The sequence below is a fragment of the Eucalyptus grandis genome, chromosome 10, assembly GCF_016545825.1.
Source record: "Eucalyptus grandis isolate ANBG69807.140 chromosome 10, ASM1654582v1, whole genome shotgun sequence".
Lineage (NCBI taxonomy): Eukaryota > Viridiplantae > Streptophyta > Magnoliopsida > Myrtales > Myrtaceae > Eucalyptus > Eucalyptus grandis.
Genome location: NC_052621.1, coordinates 25,941,115 through 25,965,750, shown reverse-complemented (window position 1 = coordinate 25,965,750; position 24,636 = coordinate 25,941,115). Strand labels below are relative to the sequence as shown.

Here is a 24,636-nt window from a genome sequence, read left to right as displayed (position 1 = left end):
AGGGTAGCGAATGACGGGTGGTATATATAATATCTTTAATACGTCCCACCTATCCTTCTGTTTCCACTTATCACGCGGCATACACAGGGTCTTCATTTCCTAACATCGAGCTAAAATTCATCAATCCTTTTGTTTTTGCACGCTTTGGTACCGCGACATTAAAAGCCTCTTGTTTGCCTCGGTCCCAATGAAGGAGACATACAGGTAAAGGGAGTGTCCAATCGAGGAGGTGGAACTTCTTTTGAAAATCAAGTCTCTTTTCGATGAGGTGAAAATATATAAAATTAAGAAGTTCTTTTTTAAAGTTCATTTTTGCTATTTGATCTATTCGAATGATTACTTTATTAAAAATGGACTTTTCTCTATCCGTGATTGAGTGTGTTTTCACTTTATGTGAAGCCACAAGAAAAGATAAGCTTCTTATTATGGCTCTCGCTAATCTTCTCCCTATTCGACTGATTAATTCATTTACTTTTTGAAAAAATAGGTCTAATTCTTCAATCTCTTATCTTTTTTTCTGTAATTATTTTATTTTTCTTCTTTCTTTTTTCCCACAACAAACCTTATACTCTTTTGCTAGTTTTCCAAAAGTGGATACCAAGGAGATACACTTAAAAAATTATCACTACGCTCGTCCCTCTCACTTATTTTTTTGTAATCCCATCATCAGATCACCTCAACAAACATAAATCTCATCTACCAACCTAAAACACATTTCAATTTGAAGAATCAAACAAAATATCCTCACATTTTAATTCCGTGTCGCAAGCGCGTGCGAACATTCGAGTACATCTCAACAAAATGATTTTTTGTCGTCATAGCTTCGATTTAAAATTATTCAGAATCATCAGCGACGAACTGTAGAAATATCTCCCTCTCCCTCTCCCGCTTGCCCATCCATATATATTCACAGAAGCCGCAGAGGCCTAAAGTCAGGGGAGACGGGGACAACCCTAACAAAGTACCTGGTACTGATCTCCCTCTGTCTCTCTGTCTCTCTCTCTCTCTCAAGCTTTTATGACAGAGCCCTGTTTCTCCTGACCCTAGGAACTCCGTTAGCCCGAGGCGGGCGAGAGTCCGCTTCGTTCATCGAGCATCATCATCTCGCCAGCGTCTTTTCTGGGTCGTGCTCGGTCTCCTCGCTGCGTGAGCGGGTAATGATTGCTCCTTTGTCCGAACACCAAGCAAGAACTCTCCTCCCCCATCATAATCGTCAATCATCTTCATCCCGAGCCCACCCCCGAGGCTTTTCAAGAGGGAGGAGGAACAAAACAGAGAGGAGATCTGGGACCTCAGAAATATATCCTCTCGTGCTTCAACTCAATGCCATTTATGATGGCTGCTGACCTACATCGAGCGCAGTTATTGCTCCCTCCCTCCCCCTCCTCCTCCTCTCTGTTTGCCCCCGAGCCCCGCTCCCTATCTTCCGCGGAGAACAACCGCGGGCCGTACGGGGATCGCCGCCGCTCCGGGTCGAGCAGTCCGTCCATGTCCGGTTCGGGGATGACCACGCCGTCCGGGTCCGAAGTGACGACGGAGAGCAGCTACGAGGACGACGACGACTATATGGCCGAGCTGACCCGCCAGATGGCTCAGCGCATGCTTCAAGAGGACGACGACGACGACATCGATCGCTCTGTTCTGAGCCAGGTACTTATTTAATTCCTTTTAAAAAATATTACCAGATGAAAAATGATGGAAAGTCGGGATTTTTTATGAATCGCGTGTTGATTTGCAGGCCTGGGGTTTGGCCGGTTCGCCTCCATCGACGCTCTGGTCGGCTTTTGCTGCGAACCAGAGCAGCAAAAATGCCTCATTTCCAGAGAGCGACCGTGCGTGGGACATCTCGCAGGATCTCTCCGACCAGTTCGAGAAGATGATGAGCCTCGACGAGCAAGAGCCTCAAAATCACAACTTTCGCCAGAACCTTTGCGATCCTGCTGCTCTGGACAACGCAAGTTCGGTCCATCCCTCAAGTCAAGCTCTTTCAAACGGTGAAATCATGGCCAGCGAAGTAAGGACGGATACCGTTGTGAGTCAGGTGACGATTTGGTATGTGCTGCTTGTGTTTCGTTTTGACCGTTTGCCTTGGCTTGTTTGTGCGCTGCAGTTCGATCGGGTCCAACTGGAGCGGGTCGGGAAGCAAACGCGGCCCAAGAACCGGAAAAAGCGGGGCGGCAACGGGGGTGCGGCCACGGCCACGGCCACGGCAAGGGCCGCGCCGTCTCCTTCGCCGATGACCCAGCGGCAGGCCCAGCGACAGGAGTTTCGGCGAGCGGGTTCGTCGGGCATGAGAGCTGTATTCCTGGGTGGGTCCGGTTCGGGAAACGGGTCGAGCGGGACTGGCGTGTTCTTGCCCCGTGGGGCGGGCAACGACCCTCCCGAATCGCGCAAGAAAACGAGTAAGATCCTTGAAAACCCGAAAACCGATTCTGTTTTTGGATTCGGTGGAGTACTTCTGTGATTTCCTTTTTCCTCTGTTTTCTTTTGGAGGTTTTTCTTGAACCAATCTGAGCTTTCGGTTTCGCCTGTTTGGTTATCCTCTGTTTCCTGAGTAGTTGGAGTGGTTAGGGAATTGTAGTGGAATATCACCCGTCCAATATTCCGTCAATTTTTTGAATCTTCTCTTGTTCAGATGTGACTTGTTTCGTTCTTGTTAGTCCCCACTTTCAAAAGATTCCTTTGAGCCTCAAAAGAAAAATACAAAACAAAATCAACATTTGCGAGCTGGAATCTTCTTCCCTGGCCCACGTGCCAGATTTTTCTTCCTTTGCTGTTGTTGTTAATTCCAAAGCTCTCCATTTCAATGGTTTAACAGTTCTGGATTGCTAAGAATCCTCGACTAATGTCAATGACGGAAAGCAAATCTGACGTTACCGGTGCAACTTCGTGTGTCTTAATAGGATGCTCAACAGTTCTGATACCAGCTAGAGTTGCTCATGCCTTGATGGTCCACCACGACAAGATGGGCACCCAGTCGCGGCCGAGCGTTGGTTACTTTCCTCCGAAGCATGGTATGACAGCTACATGACATAATTACTGAGTTTGTTACTTCCAGTGGTCTGTAAGATGATGATCGGATCTAGTGGGATAAGGCTTTAACTGTTGTCGGCCGTTACATTGTACCGGCTTCGGGGGGATCTATCAGCTATTCTTCAAATTCAGAAATATAATGGCGTTGTTTGACACATTGGGCATTACGCATCGGCTTGGCAGTCTGTCTATTGCCCTTTCAAATTCGGGAATATAATTAATTCTCATGTGTACTCTTACTAATTGCTTGTCTTTACGCAAATCAAAAGCTCTTCCATAATTAGAAGTGTGACTCTTGCTCTGTTTTCATTTATCTTGCAGATGCTGCCACGAGTGGGAGAAGTACTGGCCCGTCTCTCCAGCAGAAGTGCCAATCCGAGGCGGTGGCACCAGACCCAAACCAAGGCGATATAGACCTGCCTCACGAGTGGATGTATTGAAGTAATCGTCTTCTAGTCCCAAACCTGTGGGAAGTTCCTTTCAGCTAAAGAACAGTAGACGATGGTTTTTAGAATAGAATACAGAATAAAGGAGTGAAACGAAAGACAAAAAGCCTCCTTCTTTTAGTCATTTAGTGGGAACCGATGGATGATGCAGGCAGAGCAGATGAAGAAGAAAGCGACAAGCTCGTGAAGGATATAGTCTGTGCGAATGCAATATGATAGTGGTTGCTGTCAAAACAGTGGAGGAGGAAGTTAGGTGTAAATAATTGAGTGAAAAGGCTCGAAATGAGGCTTTTTGTCTGACTGCTTGGCTGGATCGCCAACGAACCAGTGCCTGGGATGCTGTTTTTCTATGAAGTTGCCCTTGAATAAATTATTTATGTGCTGGTGATGGATGCGGATGCTGTTTGTCTACTTGTTCTCTCTCTCTCTCTCTCTCTCTCTGTTCATCTGGGTAGGTGGCAACCACGAGTTTATGGGTGGGCAGATCTTTTCTCGCGGAGTGATACATGTTGGTGTTCTCCTCAAAGTAATGCATGTCTTTAGAGCATTCCATGACATGAACTTTGGAACATCTGTCACGGACGATGATTGAATTTGGTAGAAGATGATGTCTTTGTCTCGAAAGAGCGATGCAGACCAACTGTCCTTTGGTCTCAAGGGCGTGTGCCGCAGTGTTAGGTGAGCAACTTCGGGAAGATGTAGGAAGAGGGTTGAGAATGTGTTGGTGCATGATGATAAGCTTTGCGGCTCTCATCATTTGTCTTGAACCGGTCCTTGCTTCTTTCCCGCGCGGACTGGTCGGATCTTGTTGCGTGGAAACTCAGATTCCCACCTTTTCCCACGTCAGTTTGACTCTGTTTTAAGCTCGTGAGAAAGTCTAGAAACACACCTTGGGTACACATTAGCTTTACAGTGCCGGGTGAGGATGTCTTAACAGGACATTACAACAATTGGATCACCAATATTCAATATTTAGTCGTTTGTGATCTGACGATGTTACATCATAAGAACATGTTCCCCTTGTTCACGTAATTGACTAGGTCCTGTTTGATTCGGCATTGCCCAATAGACTTTGAGACTCTAAAGTCTCTTGGTCAAACGCAAATGATGTTTGGTTCGTTTTTTGTTTAATTTTGGGGAAATACAATTGCATCTCCAAAGGAATCGAATGGTCTTTAGCTCAATTTAGGAAGTTGTATTCTCGGAATGCAAATCTTGACCCCTCATTCACCGTTCATCTTCTTCGTGATTGTTCATCTTCTCCATGGTTTGCAAGGAGAAGCTAAACAAAGGCTGACAATCATCAACCAAGGGGTCGCATGCGCCAATGACTGCCGCCACCGCCTAAGGGGTTGCCTGACCCCTACGACTGTTGCCTGGGGATCACGACCATTGCGACCACCGCCTAGGCCGAACTCCATTTGAAAAAAATAAATAGCAAAAGTCCTTCACAAAACGTAATTTTTATTGAACGGCATTTAAGCCAAAGTTATTTTCAATGCAGTTCAAAATTATAATTTACCAAACACTATTTGCATTTCGGAAAATCCCGTTGATTCAAAGATATTTGCATTTTCCCAAGGACATTTCCTTAATTGTTGTAACTTTTATGCAGTATCATTGCTTGCGGTTATGTAGGTTTCATGATGTTAATGAATTTATTTAATCTTTAAAAAGTCGTTGCTCAAGATCTTTTGCAATTTCCAAAGACCCTTTCATATCCGTATCGATTTGCAGGTATTACCATAAGGAAATTGGATCTCCACAGTCAATTAACTAAATTTTGTACGTCAATTTGATGCATCGCAATACGTCCAATTGTTCATACCATCAAGTGATACAAATATTGGACCATTTAAATGGATTTTCACGTGTATACTATGTGATTCACAATTTTTTTTTTGTCATATATGATTCATGAGGTTCACTGCCTTATTTCATAGATAATATGATAGTGCTAATTATGAGAAATAATTTATTATCATCCAATATTTAAACAATTATATCAACCGAAATAATTCCAAGAGTCGATAATTACCTAAATATTATTTTAGTGAGGAAACTTTTTTACTCAAAATTTATTAAAGATTTACATTATCTTTTTATTTTGCAATTAGATTCCAATGTAGATTACATCATAGGTTCAATAAATTTTATCGCTAACTAGTTTCGATCATCAGGTTATGATAAAACATGAATATATTTTCAACATGTATGGTCGATTGCAAGCGGCAAATTAATCAGAAGTGTCTTGCGAGAGTTTGAACCCTAAATTTATGATTCAAATATATGCATGATAGGCCATTGCGTGCATCGACAAGAATTTACCATCACATATTTTATTTATGTCTCCATTTGCTTCGCAAAAAAGAATGATTTGAAAAATGTTTTACTAGAAATGAACGCTTGTATCAATTAAAAAGAAGAAGAATGAATCATAAGTATTTTTGTGGACGAATACATAAATTGTTGTCAATAATAATAATATTTTTTATTTACTAATTATTTCTAGTAATAAAAATGATCACTTTAGGAAGGTATTTTTCAGACTATCTATTTTTCACGAAATGACGATCACATACATTTATATGAATGGATAGACGAGAAGGAAAATGGGTGGCAATAACTTTTTAGGGATATTTGTTTCCTTATTTAGGTTTATAAGTAGGAGGGAAATTGGTGTAGCTTTTTATTTCCTTACACAGCCGAAGAGAAGTTGATAGACATGTAGATATCACAATCTTCTTTCCTAATTATCCTTACTTTAACAAAAGTGAATAAGGCAGAGGACACTGAAATCTATTAAATAAAATGAACTCCACGTCGAGGGTTTTTAATTTCGTTTTCTTTCTCTTCTTCTCATCCGATTTCTTTTCTCGTCTCTTGCTTTTCAGTTTCTTTCATTCTCACTTAAAAATTACCAAACAATTTTACATATACTCATGATACTTTTTTTTTTTTTTAATATTAATGGATATTCAGGACTCTTTGAGCACCTTGACCAGTCCTTATAAGGTAACTTAATATTTTCTTCTCAATCACACCGTATAATTTTATACTATGACACATTGTGTGGCATGACCATACTGTCACGAGATACCATTTCTCAATCCGATCCGATCCTCATGCAATGATTCTCGGTTCGAAGAGCGGGACCATATGTAATATCATCACGCCACACAGATATCAGGAGAGGGCGTCTATGGAGTCGGCTGGTCCCAGCACGATACGGCGACAGATGTTCTTTCACGACTCCATCTCCGACCCATTAGGAGTCGCCATACGGTTTCGGCTGGTCTCCAGGTCCCAGTTCCCATGTGCGCTCATCAATCAACGCCATGCGAAACGCCACGACAGACCCTCCACTTTCTTCCTACTTCAACGGCCACGATGACCTCGACTTCGAGGTAAAGGGCATTGCAGTTACATCGGCATCTCATGCAGATGACAAGGAAGACTGCGCACCAGCAAAGCTGGCAATGTCCTTTTCCCTTTCTCGTTTCTGTCCTTTGCGAGACGGACCCGCCTCCCGTGTTCTTCGGTCCGACTCGACTTCCGGGGCAAGTTGGTGGAGAGCTTTCAGTGTGCAAATTTCGGCTGAGGGGTCAATGAAAGAGTCGAGACTCTTTGCCCTTTTGAGGAGGCCATGATTAACGTGTCGAGGACTTGAAAAGTCGTCGATGCCTGAAGAGATGAAGATCTCGTCCTTCCTTTCTTTTTAACTGCGGAGCGTCTGGCGACTGACTGTTGATTCTTTGCACATAGTTAAATGTGGATTCGGATTGAAAATCCATTGCTTGAGTTGAGTGCGTTTTACCAGCTAAGGTTTGCTGCACACGGGCAATCTTGATATAATAATGTCACTTAGCATTTTTTTGGTAAAGGGTAAGAAGTAACTTAGCATTTCTTTTCGGCCCATAAATTGTAACATTTTGAACAAATAAAATATTAGGAAATAGCTAATATATTTGACTTTTGACCTTAGTTAACAACCCGACCAAAAAACCTAAGTTAATTAGAATTTTGCTGACAAGGTACACAAATTTCGAAGACAAATGTATAAATGAGCAAAAACAAAAGGTAAGACTAACTAAAAATCAAATGCTGATACCGAATCATCTTTTTGAATCTGCTCAAATCATTTTATTTCAACATGGACTATTGTCAACTTATCTGGTCGAACCATTACTTACTAATTCCGACAATTCAAGATATCGTAATGCGTTTTGCTTAGCTATTCCTTGGCCACTTTTAAAATTGTATTCACATTCTATGCTATTTAGTTAAGTTCAATTGTGTCACATTATTATCTAATTAAAATAACTTTCCATTTTCACTTAAGTATTTCTCAATCTTTTTGCAAGGGGCTTAACTTTAAATCTATGATATAACATCTTTACATAAAACTTTTACTTGGCTTTTTTAACTGAATATCGTAGAATTATCATGGTATATATGTCAACAAACGAGACTCGTGCTATCTTAGCTGGTTTATCAAAATGTCTAAAGTAAATTTTCTCAAAGTCATTTAATTCATTAACTTCGAGAATGCAGTCGGCCCAATATTACAACACAAAACTTGCACAAGGCTCGAGTTGAAGTTGGATAGAGGAGAGAAAGGGGAGAGCTGGACCGTGCAAGTTGCGACCAAAGAAAGATCAGGGCATAAAATCCTCTCGCTTTCCGATCCGAAGTGGGCGGGCTTGGTTTGGGCTTACTTATTGCTTAGAAACCTGTAGAGAAGTTGGTCGTATAACCCAGGGACTTTTTAAGATGTGATGCAAGTATCTTTGGCGGAAAAAATAATAAAAAATTTCGGACAACATTTTCGCAGAATAATATTCAGAGTGGACCTTGTGTAAAATGAGGTTTTGAAATAGATAACTTAATCTCAAAAGGCACCCCAACTCATCGGGCGGTTAAGGCTCTGCATGGTAACATTTCTGTTCCTTAGGATTTTTGTTCTTTTGTTTCCCGGAACAAAAAAAGAACAAAAATCTGTTCGGTAATACTTTTGTTCTTGGGAACAATTTATCTATTTTTTTATTCAAGGGAATAGATTTGGAGGATAAATAAGAAACAAAAATAAGTTGTTTCTTGTTCCCGGGAACAATTTCTAGAAATAAGCCAATTTTATTTTTTATTTTTCTTTTGTTCCTCTCTCTTGTTGTGGCCACCTCCAATTGCTTGGAGCCACTGCCAACCGCCGCCGCTTCAGCCGATTGTTGCCGCCGTTGGCTATCTCCACATTCTTGTCGCCCTCCATGCCCCACCCACTCCGTCACTAATCGCCTACCGCCCGCCACCGCCAACCGCCCGCCGCCGTTGCCACCCGCCGCCGCCGTTGCATGACTGCCAGCCGCCGACCGTTGCCATTGCACAGCCCATTGGCTGCCACCTCCTGTGACCACCCGTCCGCCTCCTAACGGTTGGCGGGCCGATGGATGTGCGGCGGGTTGGCGGTTAGCGATTGCAACGCGCGATGGGCGGCGACGGGCAATGGCGGTTGGCGGCTGGTGATTCGTGAGCAAGAATAAAAAATGAGTAAATACAAAAAAGAAACCGTTTTGTATCAAACACATTTCTATTTTTTTTTTTTTCTATTTCAAGAGTAGAAATTTTGTGTAGTTACCAAACACTTTATTTTACTTAGAATTTGTTTCATAGAGTAGAAATATAAAAGAACTATTTCTAAAAAGAAACTATTCCTCAGCCAATAAGCGTTACCATGCGCACCATGCGCACCTAATAAGCGTTCGCCAGCCAACAAACACTTTCACTTTTAAGTGCCACTTTCTAAGTCAAGGCCAGATACATTTTTTTGTTGTTGCTTCCTTCTTTTACTTTTTTTCTTTTGTTCTTCTCTCATTTTCTTCTTCCTTTCCACTTGTGTCGAGCCAATTTTAGTGCCCGATCTCACTCAACATCGTAAAGTTGCCGGTGCGCCTCTGTACTTGCGTCACCTACGATCGTTCCTCTATCAAGCGCAGGCTTGACGACGTCAATAGCTGTTGTCTATGTTCTCACTTGCAGCCATGGTCACCATATCTCCAAGTTCTCATCCATGGTCACGGCTAATTGAGATTTGAGTTCTTGACCACGGCCACAAGATCTCGGAGTTGGTGACCATGGCCGCTTTAGCTTTAAGCTCGTGAGAATGGCTACTTTTTCTCCTCACCTACGACCATGGCTACCAATTCTTCAAGCTTCGGGCCATAGTTGCTCGAGCTTCGAACTCACGATTAATTTATGGTCACTCCTCTCATTCTCCACCACGTGTTTTTAACTCCAATGCCATACTCACTTTTAATCTTGGTTGTTCATTCTTAATACTTGGTACCTCTTGAGTAGTCTTTAAAATACACTTCCCTTGATCATGTTCGAGAAAAGTGTCAAAAAAGTTATAAACCTTTTATATATGTGTCATTTAGTCATAAATCTTTTGATTTGATGTCAATTCAGTCATTCCGACTGATTTTTGCTAGATTTTTCGGACTGGGCGTTGGTCGGTTAATGTGGTACAACCAGTGCTAACATAGACAATTTTTAATAATATTTTAATATTTTTTCAAATTATTTATATTTATATTTATTTTTTCCTTCTCCTCCTCATTCCTCTAGCCTGTCGTTAGACCTTGGCGATCGGCCAAGGGTGATGGCCAACAAACTTTAGTGGTGGGGCGAGGCCTAACCTTGTGGGGTTGGCCCTCGCTAGCCTAGCGTGATGCTGCGGGTGGCCTCAAGCTAGCCTTGCTAGAGGCTAGGCAAGGCTTCACCCTCGCTAGATCCAGGAAGGACGAGCCTCGCCGCCTAGCGCGAGTAGCCTTCACGGCCTCGGTGAGGGCTTGAGCGTCGCTAGTGGCTAGCAAGGTCAACCACAACCTCTCCGTGGTCTCACCTTTGGCAGGCCGTCGATTGGCGATCGGCTAGAGGAAGGGGAGGAGAAGAAAAAAGAAAAGGAAAAGGAAAGGAAAATGAAAAGGAAAAGGAAAAAATAATATAAAATAAAAATTGAAAGTAAAAAAATATTATTGAAAGTTGTCAACGTCGGCGTCGACCGTGTCACGTCAGTCGACATGTGCTTAGTCAGTAAAATCCAGTAAGAATTAGTCGGAATTGATTGAATTGGCACTAAGTGAAAAATATTAAGACTAAATTTGCACCAATAAAAAGTTTAAAACTAAATTGGTATGAATGCAAAAGGTTTATGACTTTTTTTAACGCTTGTTCTGACCATGTTCCAAAATACTTCAAGACTTTTACTTTTTTCTCAATATTCATTTTCCAATCTTTCAAGTAAAAAGCGAAAGTCTCACACTCATGTTATTAAGGCTTCTTTCTCATTTTTTTTCAGGTTTTGAGAAGGTAAATCATTGGACTTCACTATCTTCTTACCAATGGGATTTGTTGTTTCACAAGACCAAACTTCGTTAATTTCCTGCTCTTGTTTATTTTACTTAATGGTGACTATAAATTTTAGTTGTTCTAAGTTTTTTTATTCATGGAAGTGATGACTCAGAAAATTTATGGAGAGGTAGTAGGAAACATTTTCCTCAACTGATTTCCAAATTACCCGAGGAGGCTCGGACGATAGTCACTACTACGGTCATAAGTTCTTAGAGATATCGTTTTTGTCCTTTATTGTTTTCCTTTTGTTGTTAGGAAACATCTCTACTGTCATTAGTCAACAACGTTCATGCTATGTTACTGTATAGTCCGCACAACACGGTGAATCTAATGAACAACATGCATTGGGTTTCAACGCTTTTGTGAGAGATTCACACATGCCGAAACCATGACAGTAGAAACTGGAATATATGTCCATGTCGTAAATGTGAACTTTAGACAGATTGCTCAAAGGAAAAGCCTTTGAGCGGCGCATACTTATCGAGGATTTCAGCCCATTTGCTTGGTGGAAGTTTCTTCTTCAGTTCCAATCCCGGGATTTCAGCACTTGCAGTCTGAATCTCTCGTGACACAGTGGATATCAAGTCCGCCACGATTATCTGCTCAGAGATTATATGAACTATAGCCACCTTGTTCAACTGGAGGCGGCTAAGTACTTTGGCTCGCCTAGATTGGAGTTGAAAATGTGTTCATCGATTTCTTACACAACCGGTGACTTGGAATCTATCTGAGACTGCAAATTCCCTCCTCTCTTCTTCAGCTCACTTGACTCTTCCTTGACAGACAAATACTTGTCCTTCTTGGACTGAAGGTCTCCAAATTTTTGTTGGCCTGCTCGGCAATCCAGGATTTCTTCTACTGACTTCAACTTAAGCAGTTGATCAACAGTCAAGATGGGATTGCTTGCGAGCTTGTCTACTGAAAAACTATCTCTTCCATGTTCTCTGAGGATAGCAAGCATGAGAAATCCAGGGCAAGAATGGAAGAAAGCTTCTCGTGATAAGTAGAGATTTCCTTTGCCTAATCAGAACCTACACAAGTCAAAGGAGTTGACGCATGAGCTTCATCATAGTGCTGAGAAAGAATATGTTTTAAAGACTCCAAATAGTCATCGACATCTTAATAGAATTGAGCCCGAAGTTCCTGGACTTTTCCCACATCTTGTGCATTGAAAGCTTTTGATGTATTTCAGGTAGAAACAATGCTTTGGTCTAGAGCAATGTCCTCACTTTCATTAGCGGAGTCAGAGCCATATTTTGAGTGTCACTTGCATCTTTTGTACTATTATCCTTTAAATAACGTAGGTTGATTGCAGACACTTCATTTCCAGTGTTGGCTGGAGCTGGCATTTTGTAAATGGTCGAGTTCAGTACCTAGGAACTGCATAAATGTTCTAAAGTAGAAATGTCCAACAAAGTCCTATGTATTCGACAGAGAATCAAGTGTGAACCGAAATCTCATCAAGGGGAACAGGAGATTCTAGCCACACGATTGATCTGTCAATGTGGAACAAGGAAAAATTGCACCAGAAGGCAGGGAAGGATCTTCACACGTTGATATTCATGTTTTCATGGAAATGGAAACTACTTCGAGGGATATTTTAAGATGAATAGAGTACAGCTAGGCCATTGAGAAAAGTAAAATAAGCTATATGTCTGTAACTTTTTACATGTCCCATAAGGCCAATGATGTGGTGCAGCGCAAGTGCTTTCTTTGAGGTGGTTTGTGATACTGCAGATGTTTCACCTTTCAAGTGATGCGAATCTTGTTTGAATATGTTCTAGCTCTGTTATCTCTTCTCACCATGGGTATGGACACCTCACAGAAACTTTTGAATGGACTAGAGGCGTCAAGTTTGTGCATTGCCTCTGCACTAATTTTTTGTTTTCTACAACCAACTCTGCTACTTGATGCAGCAGAAACCTTCAACAGAAATTGAGCAACCTCTAGCCATGGCCCGTGAATTTCAAGCAACAAAGTCCATGGGAGGATAATGGAGTATTTAGTTTTGATTCATTGAATATTAAATTTGAAGACTGCGCTGCGATGATGAGTGAGCCCAACTTCAGTGTGTAAACATCAGGCTTGTTCCCAATTTTGGAGTATAGCTAAGGCATGTCATGTCAAGATGACATAAGATGGCAAAAATGTCTCCAACATACAGAAGTTCAGCTCTTTAATCAAGCTTGATGGGAATTTTATTGTATCTGAATCCATACCACTCTTGGAAGGCTTCGGCAAAACTCTTGTTGAAAATTTATTGAAGGAGGAGGTTCTGGATAAAATTTAGTTGATTTCCTAGTTCCTTAAGTCTCTTGCAAATCTTGACTGTCCAGCAAGAAACCAAGTTTCTTCTGCTGGTCTGAAGACTATGCAAACTCGTGGGAGGCCCACCTTTAGATTTTACAGCTTTATATTTCACTCAATCTCCTCCGAAAGTTTTTCGACCAAAAAAAAAAATCACCTCTGAAAGTTGAGGACTCACCTTGGGTCTGAAGGCTCTGTGTTTCTGAATGCGCAAACCCCACTTAAAGCAAATGGGGACTACCATTTCGTTTCCTATACTCACCGTCAATATGATCTTGTCGATTTACCACCATGGATTCTGATCTTAGCTCCCATTTTAGAAACCAAAAAGGACCCGATAGGTGCTGGTATAAGTTAAATGGATGAAATGCTCCGCTCCAATGTTCCAAGATGATTCCACCAGCAGTGGCAATACGAACAGTTTGAATGTCCCACATAGGAAAAGAGGTAAGGACATGGCAACAAAGCCATTCAGAAAACAACAGGTCATCTCCGAGGAAAATTCACGCAGCCATGTGGTAAGCACAGAGCGAACTATTCTTTCGCCTTTTACTAAAGAATACCGTGTGCTTGCCACAATCAATGGCATACGCTTATTTTTGGAGGGGTTTCCTCAACCGAGGAAGCTCCTAAAATATTGAGTCTAAGAACTGTTCCTTCGGAGGAGGTGTTCTTTTAAAATCATGGAATCTGTACCTTAGCGTAGAAAGAAGTTTCAACACTCGCATTTTCTGGAATGACGGATGACTCTGGAGTGACAAGAGCATAAACCACGGAAGAGACTTTGTTTGGAGTCATATCTCCGTCAGAGTAGGCTTAAAAACGCAAGCGCATACTTCTTTCCTCGTGGGTATAAGCCAACCTTGAGAGTACAGAGAGGCTTTGCCCCTTCGCGGATTAGTAGCAAAGGCATGTATAAATAGCATAAGATGGCAGAAAGGTCTCCAAGTCTTAACCATTGTTCATGCGACCTCAATTTTATACCCTCTCTCGATTAACAGGGTATATGTGACTTTCTTCAAGTTGTAAGGGCTTCAAAACCACAGAGAGCCCATTTATGGAGGCCTTCCTTGCTGAGAAATAGTCACCTGCGGCAACGCTGGACTCGGAGGAAGATGAAACTGGAGCATGATTGAGGCTTTCAACAGAGAACACCGCGTCTGTGCACTGGCAATCCTCGGAACTTTCAGTCTTGAAAACTGGGCTGTTAGCTTTGAATCAACATTATTACTGTACCAGTTCGTGCTTCAAAATACGTAACCTATGGAGCACCTGTTTCTTGCACTGCTGTCCTCGTTAAATACAAAACGGTTGAACTCCAATTCAGTTTAATCGGGCTTTGCTTATTCATATATAGAGTGGTATTTACCATCTGTGGGGTTCTTTCACATGGGTACCAACGAAAGAGCAAGAGTGATAGGACCGTGGATTCTCGCTTGACACCAAGTTTCTAATTTTCAAGTTTTCGATTGTTCTCTGCCTCGTAAATGGACTGGTGTTCAATCCTCACCAACTAACAAACAACACACGACACATAGATCAATTGCTTTCTCTGAGCCAAGCCCAGCGACAGCAGAAACTTTCTTTATAATGGGATTCGAACTCTCGACCAAAATCAGTACGCCGCCATATTTGAATCTGTTCCAATCGTCTATCATCTTAACTCTCCACCGGAGGTTTACAGGAGTCTTCCAAGTCTGGTATTGTTCTTTCTTTTTTTTAGCGAAGAGAAACAGTGTAAAGGAGTCCCACATCGGCATGGTTCAGGAATCACGGAGCAAAGCAGGGAACAAAGGAGGAGGCGAGGCCACTGACCAAAGCATACCTTTCTCGGCCTTTTGGCTAAGATCAAGTGTAGTATCTGTTCTTATCAGTTTAATATCTGATACGTGGGCCACCGGTCCACATGATATTAAATTAATTTTTTGAGGGGGAGAGGCCGCCACAGTAGCTTGCTACAGGGCCTCTCGCGCGTCGCTCGGACGTTGCACTATAGTCCTTGCCTGGCGCACCCCACCCAAGTCCAGTCTAAATGATTTGCTTCTCTATTATTAGCCGCAAATTATAGCTTTGGTTGTAACGTACTTTGGGTTGGCTACTTAATAAGTGGAGACGATGCTTTTGTGTTGTGGTAGACATGCTTACAGGCGTGGTACTGGTATTTGGCTTCCTTTGCGTCGATGAATAATAATTGGGTTGTATCTGTTGGAGCCCAGCAAACATCATTTGCTGAAGCGAAGAATCCGAAAGGCTAGTTATCCTAGGGGTCTCCCAGTAAAACCCAAGAAACAAGAAGGAAACTCCAATGAAGACAACATTGGAGTTTTTTCCTCCAATATAGGACTCGAGCAGGTCCTCAAACTGCTCCCCCAAAGCCCGTGCGGGGTAAACCACTGGATACGGGAGTTTATCCTAGGGGTCTCCCTGTAAAACCCAAGGAACAAGGAGGGGAACTCCAATGAAGATCATTCCCTGTACTAGGACCAGTCGTTATCTGGGGTAGGCATCGCGGGGTCACCAGTGGGACCCTTTCCTCTGGGTGAACCATGAGGATTGGCGCGGAGAGCCCATAGGGGAGAGTTTTTGATGGATTCTCCCAGAACCAGCCACTTGGGGACTCCCACCCCTGCCAAGTTCTCCCTGGAGTGACTAAGCCTTTTAAGGACTTGCTCAGATCTTGTGATCTCTCTGTTTCTCAGGTTTATTCGTGCTAAGTGGTTCTGTTCTTATTATACAATGAGCATTGGAGCCTTTTTTGGATGGAGAATGTCCCACAAAATCATGGCTACTTTTCAAACCCACCCGCCACAAATATAACCTGACTAACCCGACCGAATTATCATTTAAGGTCCTAGATTGGTTTTTTTGGAATTTTCCCTTATTAAAACTATGATATATTTTTTTTTTCCCAAAAGGATCCAAAATTTGTTGAATAGCCTCGATGGTTTGCAAAATTGCTTTAAGCAGTCGCAATTTACGATGGTAAAATAAGTTAGACTTGATAGAATCATAAAATTGTGTAAATTTTGATCTTTGTCAATCGACAAAGTTAATCCTAAAAGGTAGAAAGTTTGGACCAAATAATTGCTGTAACTTTTATGCAGTATCATTGCTTGCGGTTATGTAGGTCACCAATTTCTAATCATGCCGTCGGTGCAATTTATTTCGTGACGCTAATGAATTTATTTAATCTTTAAAAATTCGTTGCTCAAGATCTTTTGCAATTTCCAAAGACTCTTTCATCTTTTAAGTACATTCATATTGATTTGCAGGTACTAGTATAATTAAACTGCATCTTCACAGTCAATTAACTTAATTTTGTACATCAATTTGATGCATTGCAATACGTCCGATTGTTCATACCATCGAGTGATACAAACATTGGACCATTTAAATGAATTTTCACGTGTATATTATGTGATTCACAAGTTTTTTTTTTTGTCATATGTGATTCATGAGGTTCACCGCCTTATTTCATAGATAATATGATAGTGCTAATTGTGAAAAATCATTTATTGTCATCCAATATTTAAACAATTATATCAACCTAAATAATTTCAAGAGTCAATGATTACCTAAATATTATTTTAGTAAATGAAACTTTTTTACACGAAATTTATTAAAGATTTACATTATCTTTTTATTTTGCAATTATATTCCAATGTGGATCACATCATAGGTTCAATATATTTTTTTGCTAACTAGTTTCGATCATCAGGTTATGATAATATAAGAGATTTTCAACGTTTATGGTCAATCGCAAGCGGCAAATTAATCATAAGTGTTTTGCGAGAGTTTGAATCCTAAATTTACGATTCAAATATATGCATAATAGGCCATTTTGTACATTGACAAGAATTTAACATCATAATATTTTTTATTTACTAATTATTTCTAGTAATAGAAATGATCACTTTAGGAAGGTATTCTTCAGACTATTTATTTTTCACGAAATGATGATCACATGCATTTATATGAATGGATAAACGAGAAGGAAAATGGGTGGCAATAACTTTTAGGTATATTTGTTTTCTTATTTTGGTTTATAAGTAGGAGGGAAATTGGTGTAGCTTTTTATTTCCTTTCACAGTCGAAGTCGAAGAGAAGTTGATAGACATGTAGATATCGCAATCTTCTTTCCTATTTATCCTTATTTTAACAAAAGTGAATAAGGCAGAGGACACTGAAATCTATTAAATAAAATGAACTCCACGTCGAGGGTTTTTAATTTCGTTTTCTTTCTCTTCCTCTGATCCGATTTCTTCTCTTCTCTTGCCATTCGGTTTCTTTCATTCTCACTTAAAAATTATCAAACAATTTTACATATACTAATGATACTTTTATTTTATTTTATTAATATCAATGGATATCCAAAACTCTTTGAATACCTGATCAGTCCTTATAAGGTAACCCAATCTTTTCTTTTCAATCACACCGTATAATTTTACACTAGAACACATCATGTGGCATGATTGTGCTGTTACATGACGATCCGATCCTCAAGCACTGATTCTTGGTTCGGAGAGCAGGACCATATATAATATCATCACGCCACAGATATCAGGAGAGGGCGTCTATGGAGTCGGTTGGTCCCAGCACGACACGGCGACAGATGTTCTTTGACGTCTCCATCTCCGACCCATTAGGAGTCGCCATACGGTTTCGGCTGGTCTCCAGGTCCCAGTTTCCATGTGCACTCATCAATCAACGCCATGCGAAACGCCACGACAGACCCTCCACTTTCTTCCTACTTCAACGGCCACGATGACCTCGACTTCGAAGTCAAGGATATCGCAGTTACATCGGCATCTCATGCAGATGACAAGGAGGACTGCGCACCAGCAAAGCTGGCAAGTGGCAATGTCCTTTTCCCTTTCTCGTTTCTGTCCTTTGCGAGACCGACCCGCCTCCCGTGTTCTTCGGTCCGACTCGACTTCCGGGGTAAGTTGGTGGAGAGCTTTCAGTGTGCAAATTTCGGCTGAGGGGTCAATGAAAGAGTCGAGACTCTTTGCCCTTTCGAGGAGGCGATGATTAACGTGTCGAGGACTCGAAAACTTAAAGTCGTCGGTGCTTGAAGAGATAAAGATCTCGTCATTCCTTTCTTTGTGACTGCGAAGCGTCTGGCGAGTGACTGATGATTCTTTGTACATACCTAAAGGTAGATTCGGATTGAAAATCCATTGCTCGAGTTGAGCACTTTATCAGCTAAGGTTTGCTGCGCGCGGGCAACCTTGATATAATCATATCACTTAGAATTTCTTTTCCGCCCATAAATGTAATATTTTGAACAAATACAATATCAGGGAAATAGCTAATATATTTGACTTTTGACCTTAGTTAATAACCCGACCAAAAAACCTTAGTTAATTAGAATTTTGCTGACAAGCTACACAAATTTCGAAGACAAATGTATAAATGAGCAAAAACAAAATGTAAGACTAACTAAAAATTAAATGCTGATACCAAATCATCTTTTTGAATCATTTTATTACAGCAATCTTCATAAATTTAAGTTGCTCAAATCATTTTATTTCAACATGGACTATCGTCGACTTATCTGGTCGAACTATCACTTACTAATTCCGACAATTCAAAATATCGTAATGCGTTTTGCTTAGCTATTCCTTGGCCACTTTTATTTTTGTATTCACATTCTATGCTATTTAGTTAAGTTCAATCGTGTCACATTATTATCTAATTAAAATAACTTTTCATTTTCACTTAAGTATTTCTCAATCTTTTTGCAAGGGGCTTAACTTTAAATCTATGATATAACATCTTTACATAAAACTTTTACTTGCCTTTTTTAACTGAATATCGTAGAATTATCATGGTATATATGTCAACAAACGAGACTCATGCGATCTTAGCTGGTTTTTCTAAATGTCTAAAGTAAATTTTCTCAAAGTCATTTAATTCATTAATTTCGAGAATGCAGTCGGCCCAATATTGCAACACAAAACTTGCACAAGGCTCGAGTTGAAGTTGGATAGAGGAGAGAAAGGGGAGAGCTGGACCGTGCAAGTTGCGACCAAAGAAAGATCGGGGCATGCAATCCTCTAGCTTTCCGATCCGAAGTGGGCGGGCTTGGTTTGGGCTTACTTATTGCTTAGAAACCTGTAGAGAAGTTGGTCGTATAACCCAAGGACTCTTTAAGATGTGATGCAAGTATCTTTGGCGGAAAAAATAATAATAAATTTCAGACAACGTTTTCGCAAAATAATATTCAGAGTGGACCTTGTGTAAAATGAGGTTTTGAAATAGATAACTTAATCTCAAAAGGCACCCTACTCATCGGGCGGTTAAGCGTTCGCCGGCTAACAAGCATTTTCACTTTTAAGTGCCACTTTCTAAATCAAGGCCAGATACATTTTTTTTTGTTGTTGCTTCCTTCTTTTACTTTTTTCTTTTGTTCTTCTCTCATTTTCTTCTTCCTTTCGCACCTGTGTCGAGCCAATTTTAGTGCCCGATCTCACTCAACATCGTGAAGTTGCCGGTGCGCCTCTGTAGTTGCGTCACCTACGATCGTTCCTCTATCAAGTGCAGGCTTGACTACGTCAATAGCTGTTGTCTATCTTCTCACTTTCAGCCATGGTCACCATATCTCCAAGTTCTCATCCATGGTCGTGGCTAATTGAGATTTGAGTTCTTGACCACGGCTGCAAGATCTCCGAGTTGGTGACCATGGCCACTTTAGCTTTGAACTCGCGACAATGGCTACTTTCTCTCTTCTCACCCACAACCGGCTACCAGTTCTTCAAGCTTTGGGCCATAGTTGCTCGAGCTTCGAACTCACGATTAATTTATGGTCGCTCCGCTCATTCTTAATACTTGGTACCTCTCGTGTAGTCTTCAAAATACATTCCCCTTGATCATGTTTGGGAAAAATGTCAAAAAAGTTATAAACCTTTTGTATATGTGTCATTTAGTCCTAAATCTTTTGATTTGATGCTGATTCAGTCATTCCGATTGATTTTGCTAGATTTTTCGGACTGAGCGTCGATCAGTTGATGTGGCACGACTAGTGCTAATATGATCAACTTTTAATAATATTATAATATTTTTTTAAATTATTATTCTTATTTTTATTTTTATTTTTTCATTCTCCTCCTCCTTCCTCTAGCCTGTCGTTGGACCTTGGCGACCGGGTAGAGGTGATGGCTAATGAACTTCATTGGTGGGGCGAGGCTTGACCTCGTGGGGTCGGCCCTCGCTAGCTTGCAGCGATGCTGTAGGTGGCCTCAAGCTAGCCTTGCCAGAGAGGCTAGGTAAGGCTTCACCCTCGCTAGATCCAACGAGGACGAGCCTCGCCACCTAGCTCAAGTAGCCTTCGCCACCTAGCGCAAGTAGCCTTCGCGGCCTTTGGTGAGGGCTTGAGCCTCACTAGTGGCTGACAACGGTGTCACCTATGGCTGGCTGCCGGTCGGCGATCGGCTAGAGGAAGGGGAGGAGAAGAAAAAAGATAAAGAAAAAGAAAAGGAAAAAATATAAAATAAAAATTGAAAATAAATGTTTTTATTAAAAGTTGGCAACGTTAGCATCGATCATGTCATGTCGGTCGACATATGCCTAGTTAATAAAATCTAGCAAGAATTAGTAAAAAATGATTGAATTAGCACTAAATGAAAAAGTTTAAGACTAAATTTGCACTAATAAAAAGTTTAAAATTAGATTGTTATGAATGCAAAAGGTTTATGATTTTTTTAACACTTACTGTGACCATGTTCCGAAATACTTCAAGACTTTAACTTTTCTCTTAATATTCATTTTTCAATCTTTAAAGTAAAAGCGAAAGTCTCACACTTGTGTTATTGAGGCTTCTTTCAATCACTGGACTTCACTATCTTCTTACCAATGGGATTTGTTGTTTCACAAGACCAAACTTTGTTACTTTCCTGCTCTTGTTTATTTTACTTAATGGTGACTATAATTTTAAGTTGTTCTAAGTTTTTTTATTCATGGAAGTGATGACTCAGAAAATTTATGGCGAGGTAGTAGAAAACATTTTCCTTCTTAACTGGTTTCCAACTTACCCGAGGAGGCTCGGACGATGTTCACCACAACAGTCATAAGTTCATAGTGATATCGTTATCGTCCTTTATAGTTTTCCTTTTGTTGTTAGGAAACATGTCTACTGTCTTTTGTCAACAATGTTCATGCTATGCTGCTATATGTCCACACAACACGGTGAATCTAATGAACAACCTGCATTGGGTTTCAACGCTTTTGTGAGAGATTCACACATGCCGAAACCATGATAGTAGAAACTGGAATACATGTCCATGTCGTAAATGTGAACTTTAGACAGATTTCTAAAAGGAAAAGCCTTTGAGCGGCGCATCTTATCGAGGATTTCAGCCCATTTGCTTGGTGGAAGTTTTCTTCTTCAGTTCCAATCCCGGGATTTCAGCACTGGCAGTCTGAATCTCTCGTGACTCAGTGGATATCAAGTCCGCCATGATTATCTGCACAGAGATTATCTGAACTATTGCCACCTTGTTCAACTGGAGGTGGCTAAGTACTTCGGCTCGCCTAGATTGGAGTTGAAAATTTGTTCATTTATTTCTTACACAACCAACGACTTGGAATCTATCTGAGACTGCAAATTCCCTCCTCTCTTCTTCAGCTCACTTGACTCTTCCTTGACAGACAAATACTTGTCCTTCTTGGACTGAAGGTCTCCAAATTTTTGTTGGCCTGCTCGGCAATCCGGGATTTCTTCTACTGACTTCAACTTAAGCAGTTGATCAACAGTCAAGATGGGATTGCGTGCCAGCTTGTCTACTGAAAAACTATCTCTTTGAGGTTCTCTGAGGATAGCAAGCATGAGAAACCCAGGGCAAGAATGGAAGAAAGCTTCTCGTGATAAGTAGACATTTCCTCTGCCTAATCAGAATCTACACAAGTCAAAGGAGTTGACGTATGAGCTTCATCATAGTGCTGAGAAAGAATATGTTTTAAAGACTTCAAATAGTCATCGACATCTTAATAGAATTGAGCCCGAAGTTCCTGGACTTTTCCCACATTTTGTGCATTGAAAGCTTTTGATGTATTTCAGCTAGAAACAATGCATTGGTCTAGAGCAACGTCCTCACTTTCATTAGCGGAGTCAGAGCCATATTTTGAGTGTCACTTGCATCTTTTGTTCTATTATCCTTTAAATAACGTAGGTTGATTGCAGACACTTCATTTCCAGTGTTGGCTGGAGCTGGCATTTTGTAAATGGTCGAGTTCTGCACCTAGGAACTGCATAAATGTTCTCAAGTAGAAATGTCCAACAAAGTCCTAAGTATTGGACAGAGAATCAAGTGTGAACCGAAATTTCATCAAGGGGAACAGGAGATTCTAGCCACACGTTTGATCTGTCAACGTGGAACAAGGAAAAATTGCACCAGAAGGCAGGGAAGGATCTTAACACATTGATATTCATGTTTTCATGGAAATGGAAACTACTTCGAGGGATATTTTAAGATGAATAGAGTACTGCTAGGCCATTGAGAAAAGTAAAATAAGCTGTATGTCCGTGACTTTTTACATGTCCCATAAGGCCAATAATGTGGTGCAGCGCAAGTGCTTTCTTTGAGGTGGTTTGTGATACTGCAGATGTTTCACCTTTCAAGTGATGCAAATCTTGTTTGAATGTGTGCTAGCTCCGTTATCTCTTCTCACCATGGGTATGGACACTTCACAGAAACTTGTGAATGGACTGGAGGCGTCAAGTTTGTGCATTGCCTCTGCACTAATTTTTTGTTTTCTTCAACTAACTCTGCTACTTGATGCAGCAGAAACCTTCAACAGAAATTGAGCAACCTTTATCTATGGCCGGTGAATTTCAAGCAGCAAAGTCCATGGGAGGATGTAATGGAGTATTTTATTTTGATTTATTGAATATTAAAATTTGAAGACTGCGCTGCGATGATGAGTAAGCCCAACTTCAGTGTGCAAACATCAGGTTTGTTCCTAATTTTGGAGTATAGCTAAGGCATGTCATGTCAAGATGACATAAGATGGCAAAAATGTCTCCGACATACAGAAGTTCAGCTCTTTAACCAAGCTTGATGCGAATTTTATTGTATCTGAATCCATACCACTCTTAGAAGGGCTTTGGCAAAACTCTTGTCGAAAACTTATTGAAGGAGGAGGTTCTGGATACAATTCAGTTGATTTCCTAGTTCCTTAAGTCCCTTGCAAATCTTGACTGTCCAGCAAGAAACCGAGTTTCTTCTGCTGGTCTGAAGACTGCAAACTCGCGGGAGGTCCACCTTTAGATTTTACAGCTTTATATTACACTCAATCTCCTCTGAAAGTTGAGGACTCACCTTGGGTCTGAAGGCTCTGTGTTTCTGAATGCGCAAACCCCACTTAAAGCAAATGGGGACTACCATTTCGTTTCCTATACTCACCGTCAATATGATCTTGTCGATTTACCACCATGGATTCTGATCTTAGCTCCCATTTTAGAAACCAAAAAGGACCCGATAGGTGCTGGTATAAGTTAAATGGATGAAATGCTCCGCTCCAATGTTCCAAGATGATTCCACCAGCAGTGGCAATACGAACAGTTTGAATGTCCCACATAGGAAAAGAGGTAAGGACATGGCAACAAAGCCATTCAGAAAACAACAGGTCATCTCCGAGGAAAATTCACGCAGCCATGTGGTAAGCACAGAGCGAACTATTCTTTCGCCTTTTACTAAAGAATACCGTGTGCTTGCCACAATCAATGGCATACGCTTATTTTTGGAGGGGTCTCCTCAGCTGAGGAAACTCCTAAAATATTAAGTCTAAGAACTGTTCCTTCTAGTTAGGAGTTCCTTTAAGATCACGGAATCCTGTACCTAAGCGTATAATGAGTTTCAACACCCGCATTTTCTGGAATGATGGATGACTCTGGAGTGTCAGGAGCATAAACAACAGAAGAGGCTTTGTTCGGAGTCCTATCTCCGTCAGAGTAGCAAAAACAACCGAAGCCAAGAATCAGAATCCTACGAAACGTTTGACGGTTTCTAAAAGCACAAGCTTAAAAACGCAAGCGCAAAGCTTCTTCCCTCGTGGGTATAAGCCAACCTTGAGAATACAGAGAGGCTTTGCCCCTTCGCGGATTAGTAGCAAAGGCATGTAGAAATAGCATAAGATTGGAGAAATGTCTCCAAGTCTTAACCATTGTTCATGCGACCTCAATTTTATACCCTCTTTGATTAACGGGGTATATGTGACTATCTTCAAGTTGTAAGGGCTTTAAAACCACAGAGAGCCCATTTATGGAGGCCTTCCTTGCTGAGAAATAGTCACCTGCGGCAACGCTGGACTCGGAGGAAGATGAAACTGGAGCATGATTGAGGCTTTCGAACACCGCGTCCGCGCACTCGCAATCCTCGGAACTTTCAGTCTTGAAAACTGGGCCGTTAGCTCTTTGAATCAACATTATTACTGTACCAGTTCG

At 41.1% G+C, this 24,636-nt stretch overlaps 1 protein-coding gene and 3 non-coding genes across 4 annotated transcripts; all 4 read left to right on the top strand.

Moving 5' to 3' along the window:
* The first annotated feature begins 842 nt into the window (after positions 1–842).
* LOC104422458 lies at positions 843–3,871 on the top strand. The gene is made up of 6 exons (XM_039303066.1): positions 843–968; positions 1,048–1,650; positions 1,739–2,014; positions 2,111–2,402; positions 2,904–3,014; positions 3,355–3,871. Exons 2-6 carry the CDS (start codon positions 1,324–1,326, stop codon positions 3,471–3,473), a joined length of 1,125 nt encoding a protein of 374 aa, XP_039159000.1. The 5' UTR covers positions 843–968; positions 1,048–1,323; the 3' UTR covers positions 3,474–3,871.
* Positions 3,872–13,702: 9,831 nt separating this feature from the next.
* Positions 13,703–13,820, top strand: LOC120289276. Its single transcript, XR_005547200.1, has one exon. It is a non-coding gene; the product is annotated as a U5 spliceosomal RNA (small nuclear RNA).
* A 1,194-nt stretch (positions 13,821–15,014) lies between these two features.
* LOC120289255 lies at positions 15,015–15,210 on the top strand. Its single transcript, XR_005547179.1, has one exon. It is a non-coding gene; the product is annotated as a U2 spliceosomal RNA (small nuclear RNA).
* An 8,633-nt stretch (positions 15,211–23,843) lies between these two features.
* LOC120289279 lies at positions 23,844–23,961 on the top strand. The gene has a single exon (XR_005547203.1). It is a non-coding gene; the product is annotated as a U5 spliceosomal RNA (small nuclear RNA).
* Positions 23,962–24,636: the final 675 nt, after the last annotated feature.